Source organism: Plectropomus leopardus, chromosome 2, assembly GCF_008729295.1.
Source record: "Plectropomus leopardus isolate mb chromosome 2, YSFRI_Pleo_2.0, whole genome shotgun sequence".
Taxonomy (NCBI): domain Eukaryota; kingdom Metazoa; phylum Chordata; class Actinopteri; order Perciformes; family Serranidae; genus Plectropomus; species Plectropomus leopardus.
Window position 1 is genome coordinate 1348753 of NC_056464.1, and position 17622 is coordinate 1366374.

General features: G+C 42.3%; 1 protein-coding gene across 4 annotated transcripts in view; it reads left to right on the forward strand.

The window, feature by feature from the left end:
- iqsec1b (IQ motif and Sec7 domain ArfGEF 1b) overlaps positions 1-7656 on the forward strand; it is a 268783-nt gene extending 261127 nt beyond the window's left edge. For 3 of the 4 annotated variants that reach the window (XM_042498087.1, XM_042498095.1, XM_042498104.1), the window contains one exon: positions 3184-7656. In XM_042498087.1, the coding sequence (XP_042354021.1) occupies positions 3184-3729 (546 nt within the window). In that variant the 3' untranslated portion in view covers positions 3730-7656. The remainder of the gene's footprint in view (positions 1-3183) is intronic. The other variant, XM_042498112.1, reaches the window with a different exon arrangement.
- Positions 7657-17622: the final 9966 nt, after the last annotated feature.

The window sequence follows — 17622 nt, forward strand, 5'->3', positions numbered from 1 at the left end:
TGTTTGACAACTAGCAGTGTAAGGATTCGAGCATGGAGGCACAGATGTTAAACAGCTCATATAAACTCTCTCAAGCCAGATCATTTCTATGATTAGGGCTACTTATATGTGTATAGCTTAGTTAGCTTGATTGTTAATATTTATGACTGTTAATGTTGTTAATATTAGAGCCATTTTTAGCATGGTATCCTGGCACCTCAGGATCCTCCTAACAAAGCCAGGTGTGCTGAAATTGGTTGAGAATGGAAGACACCAAGAGAATACAGTCTACAACTTCATTGCAGCCTCTCAATAATTTGGCAATAGACGCCATGCTAGATATGATCCATCCATCATGGTTTGTACTCAAAATTTGTTTGGGGTTTCATTTTGATGCAAAGATCAGACAAATCAGTTCAGCTTCACCCAGGAACTCCCCACACATCTTGCAAATCAGTTGACTTTTAAATCACCCAAAAGCCCCCTGGATCATCAAACAAACTGTGGCCACAAACCATGAGGAGTTGATCATATCTGCCATGGCGTCTGTAGATGGCTATATCAAAATTATTATGAAGCTGTAATGGTTAATGATTTGACATAAGCCTATATTTTTAGTTCTTCAGTGCCAGTTTGACAGCTAATCCTATGAAAAAGATGGAAACCAAAAAGTCCATCTCTCAAACCTTCCCACGCTGTCTTTTGCTTTCGTTCCACAGCAGAGTTTAATTCAGCTGCACTCAGTGGTGTAGTGCTAGTTGATGAGGTGGGGGGAAAATACTAGAGGTTGGTAAAGCTTGCTCTCTCCTGTGTATACCCTTCACTACACCATATCCATTTTAGCTTCTCATAGAATGTTAAGCATCCAGTGTTCCACCCTCGAGACACTACTAGAACTTTAATAGACTGTTCATGCTATGAAAATTTACATTAATTTTAACGTAAATGTAAACTTTTTTTTTTTTTTAGATTCCCTTTCTTCTTGTAAGTCAAGGCAATTTAAAAACAGGACTACTCTATCATTAAAATAATCCAGTTAGAATGCACATCAGAGTAGCTCATATTGGAAGCCTATAAACATGCTGTCTTCCTACTGTTAAAGCAGTCTGATAGTCCAGCAATATCATAAATCTGTCAGATGTTTATGAACAAGTCACTGCAAGGGTCAGACTGTTGTGGTTAGTTTAGTCAAATACACTGAGTAAGAAATGAATGAAAACACAAGCACATTATAAGTCAGCACTGGATCTTTTGGATTTGCACTGCTTAGTCTGCATGTTCTGCATGGCTCTGAAAGATGTGCTTCATTTCTGTGACAAACCTTTTTTTGATTGTTTATCTTGTTATTTGTGTGCCTGTGCCCTTATAAAAAAAGAGCCAATGAAGTTTGTCTTGAAGTTTTGCTGAGTGGGAATTAAGAAACATTAAAATGTTGAACTCAGTCATGCACTCTTTGTGAATTCCAAGTTGACAGTTGAAAACAGCACAAATGTTTACACTTCACACCAAAAGTGGGGACTCAAAGGACTTGGATTCAAGTTACATGTATGTCACACACAGTGAATTGAGATTAGTAGCTACTCAAAAGACTTGAGACTCGACTCGGACTTGAAGTTTTGCACTCATAAGCAGTCTTTATTTTATTTAATTTTGGGGGGCATTTACATTAAGAAAAATGTGACGAGCTGAATGTTGTTCCCTCCATTATTATCATATGTAATCTTTGCATGCAGTGCACTCAGCCACAGATGACTGTAAACTACAGCAACAGCCTGCTGTGCCATTTGTTAGAGCCTTTGGCTTTAATAAAGAGTAGCTAAACGCAGCAAACATGTTTAGCTCAGCATCAGCTGATGTTAGTTCGTTGCTAGATTGTGCTAGGGAGATTAACTTAGTTAGATTTGAATTTTGAAAAGATGAATGAGTGTTTGCTTGCCACACTTGTTAGCAGAGTTCTGCTGCTGCCACTGTCTGCTGGTCACTATTAACATTGGCTGCATGTTTATTGTTGGACACGTAACAGTTGTCTGATAAGGTTACCATATGACAGGCTAGAGTGATGTTTTACTTTACAGTAGATTATAAACTGTTTTTAGTTGGAGACCCAGTATAATATTAGAGTGCTCCAGGGATGACGTTTTTCTGTAGGCCAGCACGGAAGTTAGCAGTTAGCATTGCCCTGGTTCCCTAGTCAAAAAGCCTATGGGATTTTTCCATTGGATTTATGATACTAACACATTTTACTCAGCATAATAACCTTCAAAAACACCACTCTTATGATTTCTGAAGCCTAAATGCAGTCGTAGTGAAAAGCTAACTTTGAGCTATAAACTGACTACGCCACAGTCAGTGCAGTTAGCAACTGCTTTTTTATGTATTTACTGACATATTTTAAGTCATAGAATAAAATGATGATGGCGACAGCTGACATTTTAAACTAGAGGCTTCAAAACAGGAGTTCACAAACCAGTGGTTGACATCAAGATAGCTACATTCTATATTTTATCCAGCCTTTGATTGAATATTATCCCCCGTTGTTATATAGGTGATTATTGCCCTGGCTGAAAGACTTGAGACTAGACTTGGATTTGCAAAAAAAAAGACTTGTGAGCATCTCTGCTGTGTACATGCTGCAGCTTCAGAATGTTCTCTTAACTCTCCAAGGCGGGGGCTTATGAAAATGAAAGAGGGACACTGTAACCTTGGAAACAGATATAATAGTGACAGGAACTCACAACTGCATCAGCAGTCAGAGAGAGTCTGAAGACTCTGAGGCAGTTTGCTCCTGACAGTGCAGATACTGCAGGCTCTGACAAGCTCAGCAAGCTCAGCCTCCAATCCATTTAGAGAGTCGACCGTGAGATGTTAGCATGGATAGACAAACAAAGGCAGTGAACCGGAAAAGGAAATGGAGAAGCTTTTCTACCAGGCAACACAAGCAATCGTATGAGATTTGAGATCAGCTGTAGCTAGTCATACAGCTGCTGATGCTGTGTGACAATTTCTGTGTGAACTAGAGAAGCCAAAACCAGTGGGGTGATGTGTTTTTCTGTTCACAAATATGTATTTGGTCCATAAATAAATAGTGATATTTAAATCTGAGAGCAAGTATACCTTCCCTTTTATCAGTTGTTTCCCACTAGACAGGAAGAGTAGACGTTGTGCCGTGTCTTTGTTGTGATCTGACCGTCCTCTCTCTTGCAGGGGTCCATCATTAGCAGTCCCCACATGCGGCGGAGACCCCCCTCCAGCCGAGACTGCCCATCCCGCCACAGCGGCCAGTCCCTGCCCAACTCCTCTTCACTGCTTGGATCTTTGTTTGGCAACAGGCGCGTGAAGTCCCCCAGCCCCACCCCTCAGCCCCTGCACCCCACCCTCATCTCCCATACCCCCCATCCTGCCAACCTGCACCACACGGCCCGGGCTGAGACAGACACATCGACCTCCATGCACCCTCACCATGCCCAGTTCTGCCACATGACCCAAAACCCCCCGCCTTACCATCACCACCACCACTACCACCCTCCGGCCCACTTGCAGCACCCTCCGCACCAGTACCACCCGCCCCCTCCTCACGGCCAGCAGCCGGTCTACCCTCCTCACCCTCACACGCAGCACGGCCTTGGAAGCCATTCAGCACACTCCTCCCATCCCGCTCACGGCCCCCATCACCACGGCCCGCCTCCAGCACCCTCCCAGGCGCCCAGCAGCACCAAGCCGAAGCACAGTGGCATTAGTACGGTGGTCTGAGTTGCACAGCAGCTCTCTGGGCTCTCTGACTGAACTTTGATTTTTCTCTGAGGCTCTCAGTTAATGAGACAGTCGCACTGTGCATCATTGGTCTGGGGTTGTAAAGCCAGACTGGATCCTGTGCCTCTGTCAGCATTTTTTGTTACACTCATCACAGGAGCAGTACATTTAATAGAAACAATATTTCTTGTCCGGTTGCTCCTTTCCTTTCATTTCAGGTCATAAGTCATGTCTGGCTGCTTTAAAAGCAACAGACCACAAACAGATGAGCATGCACAAAGACCACAACTACTGTTTCTCTCCCACTAAATTAAAGGTTCTCTATGTAACTTTAAGAAAATCCTCAGTCAGTCCTCATTAATGACACTGTGAACTGCAGTGAACTGCAGTCAGCAACCTGTTGATCACATTCGTATTATACGAAAGTGAGCACCTGTGCACTGACACTGACTTGACATACACGAGACTTGGTGTGATTAGTGTGATTTACCGGCATCATGTTGATAGGATTTTGGAAAATAAATTACAGACATACTCATAATGTTCCTATATTTCATTTGGATCATTGGCTCTAACTAGCTACTATACTAACTAGCTGTTCGTTTGCAAATTACTTCGTCAGCTGACGTTACAGAGCAACCTGCAGCAGATGCAAAATGTTCTCATCCCGAGATGTGACATGTTGCTGCTTTGCAGTGGATTTCTGCGTCTGTTTATCACTGGAGGTAGTGAGTGCAGTTTTGTAAATGCCCCTTTAGGTTATTGTTAGCTTGTTGTCTGACCCTGCCTTGCATTGCTCTATTGGCCAATAGTCATTATTTATGCACCTTTGCTTTGTAATGCTACACCATATATTGTTAGCTAAATGTACACATTTGTACATACCTAAGTTGGTATCATGGATCATGTTAGCTGCAGACGCTATTTGGCAAATTAGCGAATTAACATGTCCACTCAAATAGTATTTTCCAAGCGATAACATCGAACAAGCAAGCTTATCCAGCTAGTTGTACTTAACTTAAAATGCATTAATCTGGCCTTGGTTGCTTCATAACATTAGATCATGAGTAATTTGCAAATGTCAAGCTAGTTAGTTAGTTAGTTAGTTAGTTACTTAGTTAGTTAAAGCTAGTCAATCCAGATGTTATCCACTCTAGAGTATTTTGCTATTTTAGCTAGTAAGCAAGCAAATCAACAACAGCAAGCAAGAAAACATAAGCCAGCTTAAGCCAAAATGTCACAATATATTTCACAGGTCAGTGTTTCCTCTTGGATTTTTACCGCACAGGGGAGGGGGGGCACTGCATTTGATGAATTTCCTCTTTATCAGACCAGAAATTAGATACGAAGTAGCAAGCTAGCACAACCCAGGGTCCCTCCACTTTTCTCCAGCAGCTAGGACACAAGCCAAGCAAAATCCTAGTGCTAGGGGTCACAGCAGGCTGATGCTAGGTCTGTTGTCTCACAGCAGCAGCAGAAAGTTTGTTGATTCGGTGGGGAGTCGATGAGGTCTGGGATCAAAACCCCAGCGCTCATTCTTGTGCTGGCTGATTTTGAGTCACTAAGGTCCACCTGTTGACTGCCACCGCAAAATGTTGAGCTAGTGTTATGGTGGGTGCCAGTTGTTTTTTGAAGTTTGCGGACTTCTTAATTAACCTAAGCTAATGATGCACACTGTTTTGGGGGGAACTGATGAGAGACAAGGCACTCGGTAACACACATTAACATATCCTTCCGATTTCCCCACAAAAGCTGTCCCAAGTCCTTTCTATAGAGATCAGTCAGCAGACTATTAGACAACCAAGAAAGTTGAGGAAGGTCTCAGTTTTTATTTTACAATCCTTTCACTCATTGGCAATAAAATCATTATCCATGTAAAAAGTTACATATAGTACCTTTAAAGTATTAGATATCTTGCTTCTTGTATTTTACTGAAGTCAATAGTAAACTTTCATTAGTATGAGGGTGATTTGGTTGAACAGACACACAGACAAAGGGTCATCCTCAGCAGTGCAGTAGCTGTATGAGTATTTAATGTAGCGATAGCTCACAGTGCACTGTGATATCTCTGGTAGCAGTGATAAATGTGCCAATAATGAAGCATTTGCTAATTTAGTCACAGAAATTGCTTTATGTATATTGTGCATAGTATTTTGTAAAATAACAATATCAACTGTAATTATTCTGATAATTATTATTACAGAACAAATGGCATCAATTAAAACTCTCAGTATTATACCAGCACATAAGTGGCATAGTTTTACTGTGAAGAAACCAATCAAAGTTTTTATTAGTAAGGCAATTCAGTAAGCTGGAATACTGTCTATGGTTGCCTTAGAGTTAGAGCTGTGTAAAGATTGTTGAATGCTGGTGAAGACGTGCATACCAGCCTGCAAACAGTCTCATCCACTGCAGTCATCTTTGGTTCTGAGTCATCTCTCCAGCCCTGGAAAAGACAGCCTCAGTGAGCTGCTGAGCAAACAGATACATATGAATGTCCGCCCTTCAGTACCGGCTGCTCGTCCACCATCATTTTATTTTTTAGCTATTTTTTTAGAGTCCAATAAACAATATACAAAAAGCTCTTTATGCTGTACTAAAACCTGGTAGGATTCTTCAAGTCCGTTCTGCAGGAGGAGGAGGTTTTCCAAGTTTTTCCTGGAAAGTGACTGTGCAAACTGTGTAGCAGGGAAACAGCACCATGACTGTTTAAGTGTCTCCCCTGATGTGGAAGCTCTCAGCTGGCTGAGTGTGCCCTGTCCCTCTTTGGTTTCATTGTGTGTCTCTCGAGCAGCGAGCATGTGGTACAGTGCTGTTTACTCCCTTGATCAGACTTTTCCTCAGAGCCACGAGGACACCACAGTACAGAAATCAATAATTATCAGTCTGTGATGGTAATAGCACTCCTATGCTTCACTCACCACAAATGGCAGTTTTATATCAATCATTTTAACAACATATTATGGGATAGCTGGTTGTACCTCCCAGCCATCCTTTGCATAGTATCTGTGGTGTGTGCAGAGTGGAGGCAAGGGGCTAGTGTGATGGAGCATATTTTCTGTTCAAAATGATAGAAATAGCACTTGTTCTACTTAGTTGATATCATTGGCTAGTCTGTTTCTGCTTAAAATATTATGACATGGATTTTTTAAACTTGTATGTGCAATATATATTTTTTTCTTTGTTTTGTTTAAGAACAATTTCAATCTGGTTGTTCCATTTTGTTTAGTTCTGTTGGTGTTGTGTTTTTTTTCTTGCAACGTCCTTTGTCATTTCTTTCTCAATGTTTCAGTGAAGTGCAAGTATCCACATGGATTTGGAGGGACTGGACCTTCCACACTGATAAAGAATGTCAAACTAAATAATTGCATGTAACAATGTATTTCTCGGCTATTTTCTAAATGATTGTGTATTCCCAAACTATAACAGTGTTACAGTCGACTGTTGTTAAAAATGAATGGTAGAATAGTTTTGACTTCCTCATTTACAGCAAATAGAAGTCAACTATGTATTTGTGTCACTCCAGGGGATAACTAACTCTGTATTGTTTCCTGGTCCACATGGAGCAGTTTACTGGGTCTTCAGTGTACAACAGTAGTCAAAACTGGCTGTTATCACAGTTGGGTGAGGACAGGTAGAGTCAGTGTGACAGAACATATACTCTTGAAATCACAGTGAGAATGGACTGACAGCTGAGTATAATGAAAGTAATTATTTTAACTTTATATTTGTCATCTGCCTCTGTCAATGGCTCACACCTTACTGTTGTCAAGTGATATCCAGTATATCATTATTGTAAAATACTTATTTGCTTAAGGTCTAAGTTATCAGGGTACCACTCTAATAGTAATATTTTAAAAATCCTTTATAGAGGGTTTATACATTGTATCTAATATGATTATTTAATAAAGTCAATTCACTGTTAAATCCATCAATGTTAATAAGTAATTTACTGATACTTTATACATCCGCAGTAAGTCATTCTTAAGAACAACTTTTTGGTTGCCATGTTCTGAAAATATCCCCCAGGCTGGTGTCCTCCAGCAAATGTTACTCATCCCCAATTGTTGGCTGCTGATTGACAGCAGGTGGCAGTAGAAGCATAGCAGTGAGCTGACCATAACAGTGAAGGAGAAGACTGCAAACCAGGCCTCCAAGAAGGAGGCAAAGAAGTCAGCCAGGCTCTTATGCAAATTTTACATAGTAGCCAAAAGTGGAAATACACATGATGCCCATGGGCAGAGAAAGACTTTTTCCCATGGAGTCTCACTGGGAAAGAGACATAGGCTAATTTTTTGTGAGCATCAAAACCTCTTCCCACTCGGCTCATAGACTTTACATTGTGGTGATGTCACAGATTTTTTAAATACTTTTCTCAGCTCGAGAAGAGTTTAACCCATATAAAACCACCATGGTTCAAAAATTCAGAGTAAAAAGATTCATATCTGACCTTGTTTAAACTTTGAGGTGTCCTGTCAACCGTTTTACAGACGTCTCTTTGCAATGTTGGTCTGTTGGGAAAATGTTTTTTGGTCAGGGGAATTTTTTACTGCAATGCCGTGGGTGGCCACTGGGAAAAATTTTCTGCAAGGCTGAGCAGCTTTCCAGGGGTCCCATTGTCTCTCATGCACCTGCTCTATGGGCCTCATAATACGGAAGAGCCAGGTACCTTCATAATGCGAAAATAGAGCATTTTTTGCTTCATGCGCTACTGAGCAACTTTCACAGGAATGAATGGGCTTCTGCCCCCAGTGCAGTATCCAGGTATCTTTATACATCCATGGGTTAAACCACGTTCTGGGATATGTCACATCATGTCACTGGCCCAAAAAACCTTTTGGAATGAAATGTCTGTAAATAAGTGTTGTTTTGTTTTTGAGCATCACAACCTCAATGAAATTATTAATGTCACTATTGGGATTTGATCAAAAAACATGTTAAAAGTCTAGATGGCCTACACAATTAAAACATTTTATCTCCATTCAAGTTATTGAAGCTCAAAACAGGCAGTCAGCCGTTTGGCTGGTGAATTCTCTAGTACACCTGCTTTATGGCCCCAATGATATGACAGATATAACAGATACATATATTTCACTCAAGCGTGAAAGGTTGTCTGTCTATATGTGTCGGCCCTGCTATAGTCTGGCGACCTGTCCAGGGTGTACCCCGCCTTCTGCCCGATGACAGCTGGGATTGGCTCAAGCCCCCCAGCGACCCTTGCAAGGACAAGCGGTTGTGGACAATGAATGAATGAATGAATGTTTCAGTCAATATGCTTGTTAGTTCTCAAGAATAAGCATGAAGCACTATAATGTGTTACATATAACTGAATTCATTTACTTTTATGAACAGTACATTAACTCTGAAAAAAGAGCACAGGTAGGCTGTGTTCATTAGCACTGGTTGTTGTTTAGGCCATCCTGCAACTACAATGATCACAAGACAAGTTTGCTGGAAGAGGAAAAACACCTACCAAGGAGGCTTTTTCAGAAACTGGCAACCCAAATGTTTTATAGCTTATTCTGATGTATGAAGTATTATTAAAAGCCATTAGTTATGGCCTATACGTCCTCTATAAAGGGTGCTTGATTAGACAGTGTTACTGATCCCTAATGCACTGTGGGCTACTCTAAAATCTAACATTGACCTGTCAAATATACAGCATTTACAGCATTTTATCCAGCATAGTTTAGTTTGTATGGCGTCAGAAAAGTGCCAATATTGCATGGTTATTAAATTTGAAATCCGTTTTACACAGAATCACTTGGGGGCCAAATGTAAGCAACCCAGCACAACCTTACCTTTGACCAGTCATAACTTCTGTTTCAGACCAAAGTCACATTACTAACTTCTTGTCATGGAGTGAAAGTGGAAACACCAGCCACAAAAACACTTTATGGTTACCAGAATAACTTCAAATCAGAGTGCTTTCAGTTATAATCCACCAGTTCCTTCAGATGACTGATGAAAGTAGCTGTCCAGATTCCGTGTGAGGTGGTTTGTTGCATGCCATTGATGCCTATCGTTCTTTGCTTTTCTCTCTCTCTTTTTTAAGTGTTGTTTCATTGAGTAGCGGGCTTGACTAGACCCTAAACCTTCAGTGTAGCTTTGATTTCTCTGACTGATGCTTGTTTACATTTAGATGATTTTTGGCTTGCTAGTGTCCTTTTCATTTAAAGTTGTGTCATTCTAATTTGGCATGCATTTCACCTCTACTTCCACTGTACAGTATAAAGACATGGCAGAACACTTCTGAGTGTAAATAGTAAATCCATCCATCTGAAACTAATGTCATTGAATAAAGAGTCACTTAAATGATGGAAACATTTTAGGGGTGGGTAGCAAAGAATGAGAAATCATATGTAAATAGTCTGTAAATTACTATTATTCTGATTATGATTATTATTACTATTATTATTACTACTACTCAATGTCTGCAGTTACATTGATGGTGCATTCCTGCTCCCCTCTGATATTTACATAATCATCAGCTGCTTTTCTCTGCCTCCATCAGGACTGAATTATTAGAGGATCTAGAGACGAACAGCCAGCCGTTACACAGTTAACACGGCTGCTGACTTACTTCCTGAGGCACTCCTATTCTCTCACACTCACAGCCCACTTTTGGAGTCAAAGGGAAGGGAGGAGTGCTCTTATTTTATTATGCATTCTGTTTCTAAGTAGACAAAACCCCATTGATGTAAAACTAGTACTGTGACAATGTTGAGAACGCAAAATAAAACAATATATTGTAAAATCTGAGCTGGGTGTCCTTACTTTGTCAAAAATACAATTTTTTGGTCTCACTTGAATGACTGGGTATGTCTACCAACCACACCTCCTATTGAGTGCCCAGGAGGGATGTTTTTCTATAGGCCAATACAGAAGTTAGTGTCGACCTGGTTCCCTTGTCAAAAAGCCTATGAGATTTTTCCTTTGGATTTTAGATTATTGCAGAAAATTTGTTCTTTGACATTTATGATACTAACACATTTTATTCAGCAAGATTTATTCACAAATGAACACCACGTTCAGGATTTTTGAAGCCTAAATGTAATCACCAGAAATAAAAAACTTACGCTAGGCTGAAAGTGAATGAACTCTCTCATTCTCCCAGGGAAAACTCTAACATAGCAGCACTTAGCAGGGACTTATGAGTATCGCCATACCCACCCGGTGCCTCTCACCCTGGGCATCGCTGGAAAAGTTGAGTCCAGCCCATGTCCAGGAGTTTGGTTCTGGAGCCAGAGCTGTGTGTAGAAGTTAGCTATGTCTAGTTGGTACCGCTCCACCTCCCACACCAGCTCCGGTTCCTTCCCCACCAGCCTGCTGCCCTGCGCACAACGCATGTGACCTTAACATTTCCCTGTGTGGTAGGCCCCAGCCCATTCTCATTCAGAATTCGTTAAATAGCACTGCTCTGTCAGTGCTTTCAGCGTACAAGTGTGACGCCAAAAGCCACCCTCTGCCTCCACATGCAGTGCGCACAGAAGGAGTCAGATGAGGACGTGCTAGGACAGAACCGGTGGCATTGTAATTGTATGCTGATGGATGGCCAGAAAGTACCAGGTGCATCCACATGCAACAAGCACGGACAGCATCACTTGAAAATGTTACGAGATAGAATGTTAGAATTAGAATGGCTTTATTGTCATTGTAACATACGGAAGCCCTAAGCGGATGTGTTTTTTTTTTTTTTTTTACAAGCGTTTTCTCGATATAACGAGATAATATCTCGTTATATCGAGAAAACAGAGTTTGTTTTCCTGAGATATTATCTCGTTATGCTAGCAAGAGAATTTTAAAGTCTATTCTCTGAGAGACAGGGAGCCAGTGTAGAGACCTCAGAACTGGAGTGATGTGGTCCGCTCTCTTGGTCTTAGTAAGGACTCGAGCAGCAGCGTTCTGGATCAGCTGCAATTGTCTGATTGACTTTTTAGGCAGACCAGAGAAGATACTGTTACAGTAGTCAACTCGACTAAAGATAAATGCATGGACAAGTTTTTCAAGGTCCTGCAAGGTCCCCATCAGACCTTTAATCCTAGAAATATTCTTGAGGTGATAGTAAGCTGGCTTTGTAATTGTTTAAAAAAAGATCAGGACAAGGACAAACAGACTCAAAAACAGTTTTTATCCTACAGTAATGACCACACTCAATGTAGCTACCAAATTAGCACAGGTGTATGGTTGTGTATGTTTATGCTTTTTTTTCATGTTATTTATTTTAGTTGTTGTTTATTTTAGCTATTTCTCTTTTTACTTATCATTAGCTTTAGATACTGTGTGAATGGTGCACTGACTGGTAAGCATTTTTAATTTTGTTGTACATGTTACATGTTACTACGGAAGCCCTAAGCGGACGTGTGTTTTTTTTTCTTTTTTTACAAGCCGTTTTCTCGATATAACGAGATATTATCTCGTTATAACAAGATATTATCTCGTTATCTCGAGAAAACGAACTTTGTTTTCCCGAGATATTAAGTCGTTATCTCAAGAAAACGAACTTTGTTTTTTGGTTTGTTTTTTTAAACTTTATTGAATGAATGTCAGAAGAAGAAGTGGCGGGTGGATGATGTGACAGCAGGTGCCGTGCCAGCGCGGACAAATGCGTGCAGGTTCTCGCCCCTGCACGTACCAAAAAGCACCGGAGCAACAGTATAATAATCTAGTTATGATTACTGATGAATTTGGGTGATGTGTTCCTGTAATAATCATCTTACCTTGCGCATTTGCAAGGTAAGATGCACGTCAGAAGAAGAAGTGGCGGGTAGATGATGTGACAGCAGGTGCCGTGCGGTGTTCAGCGCGGACAAATGCGCAAGGTAAGATGGTAAGCATATAAAGCACTGAATGGTTTAGGCCCAAAATACATCAAAGACCTTCTAGTCCAGTATGAACCATCAAGACCACTCAGGTCATCTGGTGCAGGTCTGCTCTGTGTTCCAAAAGTCAGAACTAAACATGGAGAATCAGCATTCAGTTTCTATGCTCCGTATATCTGGAACAAACTACCAGAAAATATCAGGTCTGCTGAGAGTCTGAGTTCTTTTAAGTCAAGGTTAAAGACTCACCTGTTCACTGCTGCCTTTGACTAAAAGGCTTTTTACTTTTTAAATTTTATATTTTATTTCGAAACTCTGCACTGCAACTCTTATTTCAATATATGTGTTTTTATATTTTTGGGTTTTATCTGTTGTTTTCCCACTTGCTGTTTTTAATCACCTTTTACATGCTTCTTTTATAATGTTTTAAATGTGTTTCCTTTCCTCCTGTTGTTGTATTTCAATGTTCTGTGTGAAGCACCTTGAATTGCCTTGTTGCTGAAACGTGCTATACAAATAAACTTGCCTTGCCTTGCCTTGATCTGTGCCATCTGCCTGACGGCAACAGTTCAAACAGGGACTGTCCAGGGTGGGAAATGTCCTTTATGATGTTCTGAGCTTTCTTGAGACAGTGGGAACTGTGTAAGTCCTCCAAAGTGAGGAGAGAGCAGCCGACAATCTTCTAGGCATTGTCAATAGCCCTCTGGAGCACTTTCCTATGAGTCGCTGTGCAGCTGGTATACCACATGCATACATAGTACGTTAGTACGCTTTCTACGGAGTACCGATAAAAGGACAGCAGCAATCTCTGGGTGATGTTGCTCCTCCTGAGCACACTCAGGAAGTGCAGTCACTGCTGGATCTTTTTCAGCAGCGCAGAGGTGTTCACACTCCATGTCAGGTCCTCCTCAATGTGGATTACCAGGAAGCGGAAGTCCGCCACCCACTCCACACAGTCCCCTCTGATAATTAATGGTGGAATGTCCGTTTTCTTCTTCCTGTTGTCTATTATGAGCTCCTTGGTCTTTGAGGTTTTGAGGAGCAGGTTATTCTCTTCACACCACACTGTCAGCTGCTCAACCTCATCCCTGTAGTCGTACTCATTGCTCCCAGAGATGAGCCCCACCCCCGTGGTGTCATCCACAAATTTGACAATGGTGATGCTGTGGTGGGCGGGGGGCTCAGCACGCAGCCCTGTGGAGAGCCAGTACTGAGGCTGAGGGCCATGGATGTGTGATGGCCCACTCTGACCCTCTGGCTGCGACCAGACAGGAAGCTATTTATCCACATGCAGGTGAAGTGTGGAAGTCTCAGGTCCCCCAGTTTGTCAACCAGTTTGTGGGGGAGGATGGTGTTGAAAGCAGAGCTGTAGTTCACAAAGAGCATCTGCACGTAGCTCCCCCGCTGCTCTAGGTGGGACAGTGCAGCATGGTGGGCTGTGGCTACACCGTCCTCTGTGGATCTGTTCGCTCTATACGCAAACTTGTGGGGGTCAAAGCTTCGGGGCAGGAGTGATGTGATGTGACCCTGGACCAGTTTTTCAAAGCACTTCATCACCACTGGTGTAGACTGGCCGGTAGTCGTTGAGGCTCGAAATGTGGGGGTTTTTTTGGGCAAGGGGACAATGGTGGAGGACTTCAGACAGGGTGGGACAGTGGACTAGGCTAAAGACTGGTTGAAAATCCTTGTGAAGACTCCAGCCAGCTGTTCTGCGTATTCCTTCAGCACGCGTCCAGAGACGCCGTCGGGTCCAGCAGCCTTCCTCAGGTTGTTGGTCCACAGCGTGCGCCTTACCTCATGCTCCTCTATTTTGAGGGTTAAGCTGCTGTCAACGATGTGGTGTGTTGTGGCTGCTTCTGGTGGCTCCACCTTGAAGCAAGCAAAGAAGAGGTTCAGCTCCTCTGCGTCACCTTCAGCAGCTCCAAGTGTGGTCCTGTAGTTGGTGAGATAATGGACTCCCTGCCACACCTTCCTGCTGTTGTTACTGTCCAGGTGGTCCTCTATCCTCCACCAGTAGTCTGATTTGGCCTCTCTGATGCCTCTCTTTAAGTTAGCTTGGGCCGTGCTGTAAAAAGCCCTATCGCCAGACCTAAAAGTGTGTTCCCCTCTTTTAACAGCTGCTGGACCTCCCGGGTCTTCAAGGGCTTCTGGTTGGGGTAGACCTGGATGCGTTTGTCCACTGTGACAGTGTCCATGCAGTTTTTAATGTAACATAGTACACTGTCTGTGAAAACCTCCAGATCCTGGTGTTCAAACACATCCCAGTTGGTCCTGTCGAAGCAGTCCTGCAGCTGCTGAGAGGCATCATCAGGCCAAGTTTTGATGGTCTTTGTGATGGTAGGAGCAGTTTTCCTGAGGGGGGCATATGTAGGAATTAAAAGCAGGGATATATGGTTAGACTGGCCCAGGTGTGGTAGTGGCCTAGCCCTGTAGCCCAGCTTGATGTTGGAGTAGAGCCTGTCCAGTGCGTTAGTTCCTCTTGTAGCACATTTAACATGCTGGTGGAATTTGGGGAGCACTGCTTCAAGTCTGCATGATTAGTGTCCCCTGCTATGATGTACACAGCGTCATTATATGTACTCTACTAGTGCTACCATACAAATGTCCAATAGCCGAGTTGGCATTAGCATCCAGTGGTATGTATACAGCAGTTATTATGACGTCAGTAAACTCTCTAGGGAGATAAATGGGCCTGCATTTAACAGTCACATACTCCAGGTCCAGGGAGCAGTGACTGTCTACAATCACTGTGTTAGTACACCAGTTGTTCATGTACACACAGAGCCCTCCTCCTCTGCTCATACCGGAATCTCTTGTCCTGTTATGACGCTGTGCAGTGTAGCCTGCTAGCTCAATAGCCAGAATGAATGAATGAAGCCAGGTTTCGGTGATCAACAGAATGCAGCTGTCCTTAATAAGGTTGTTAACTGCAGTCTGTAGCCTCAGTTCATCCATCTTGTTAGCGATGGATCTGGCATTGGTGAGAAACAGGCTAGGGAACGGTGGTTTGAGTGGCTGCCTCGGTAGCCTGGCTAGCGCATCGGCCCTGCAGTCTCGCTATTGCCTCCCCTTTCTGTGCCGCCTTCGCCTCCTCCCCACGGGCATGGTAATCCACAGAGAGCCGGGGCTCCTCGCTGTGTCCAACAGGATCTTGTGTGAACAGATAAACTCGGCTGTAAAACTCCATTCGTGACCAGCTCCAATCTTCAGGAGATCAGGCCGGCCATAAACATTGTTTGCCCAACAGAATGTGCACGGGACAAGAAACAACACGTACACAAAAAGCCAAACAAAGCACCAACCAATAGAACATTGAGCTGCCGCAACTGTGTGCGTCTCCATCTTAATGTGTAATGGTCATACTGCATTTAAAAATGCACGGCTGGATGAAACCAGTCACGTGCACATGAAACAATGAAGGACAGCATCAGGTATTAATGCTGCTGGTAACCACATAATATAAGGATCACATCGTTTTGTAAAAAGGACGGTGAAGTTGATCGACTTTTTTAGTGTTATATGAATGAATTTGGGAAACAAATTAAAAGAAATTGCCACTGATCAATACTTTCTGTAAATCTTATTTGTCAATAGGGTTGTCAAAATGTTTCAAAGCATTTCCCATACTGACAAGAACAGTTCTGATCTATAAACACGGAATTGATGTATCTATTCATTAAATCATCAATACATTAAAACCTGGTGCGACGTCAGTTATCATGTGCTGTGTTCAGGTGCCTCTCACAAGCTATTTGACCCTTTGAAACCTGAGAAAGTTGGTTTGATTTCTGCATCAAACAATTTTGCCTGAGGCAGTCAAAGTAAAGGATATTTCAACTAAAAGAACACAGCACAGTCAGCCTCAGAACCTAGCAATTTGTGTGTAATTGTCGAATGAAAACTCCTCCCCAGTTCATGAAAGGGTACCCAGGTCAAACCACCCTTCCCACAATGCAAACTGTAACAACATCAGTCAACCCCTCCCTGCTCGCATCCTTGAAACTCCACAGCCGCAGTTATCTGAACTCCAGCTAATGACATCAGAGTGGTCCAACAATACTGAGGACATGACATCTGTTGGTCCTGTCCAACAGGGATTCAGATGTGTTTGTCTTTCACTCCTCTTTTAGTTGGCAACAATACAATGGTCCGCCTCAGGGACCGAGATCTCACCTGTCTGTATTGAAATAAACTCAGTGCTCTGGAAGTTGTCTGTACTGATGAGGGTCTTAACAGCTCAGTAATTCTCTTCAGTCTTGCACAGTCAACCCATCTGGCTGCATGCCGACTGTGGCAGGTGGTATGAGTGACAGTCTGCCCTGTTTGTTGGTCAGGCCCTTGAGGTTGCTAAAAATAGATCCCAGCTATGAGGGCCACATCCTCAGTGTCAGCAGGACAACGTCATCATGCGGCTGGGAGGGGCCGAGTACAGGCCTTCATTTTCTCTGCCAGCTGAGAGAAGTGTGCACACACTGTTACGCACACACACTGACTCACTCTTAACTATCTGTGTAGGTAGTCTAATAGTTTTTTGTTTGTTTGTTTTTACAGCATTTTTATGTTGTAGTCGATGGCTTCAATGTGTTTTAAAAACAAGCTCAGATTTAATAGTTGATGTCTGTATTCTCTATTGTAGAGTTCCTTTGTACATTGCGCCATCAAGTGGTATCCTTGCGCCATTGTAATGCTGTTATGCTATGTTCAGGTGCTGTCAAAAATATTAAAATTACAAGCATATGACATTGACTCAACCCCCCCCCCCCCCCCGTCTTTATTGAAAATTAAAATGTACAAAAGAATTATTGCATCATTCACGTCCAATAAGTACAAGGAGGTACAAAGAGAATGCCATAATAGATATTGAAATTTTATATAAAGATGTAAAAAGAGAATGTCATAATAAATATATATAATTTTATATACAGGTGTAAAAAAGACACTGCCATAATAAATATATAGAATTTCAGATACAGGTGTAAAAACACAATGCCATAAGGTGTAAACATCTTTAAACAGACTACTGATTGAAAACTGACTACTAAGGGAGGTGCTCTCAGCTTTGACTTTGATT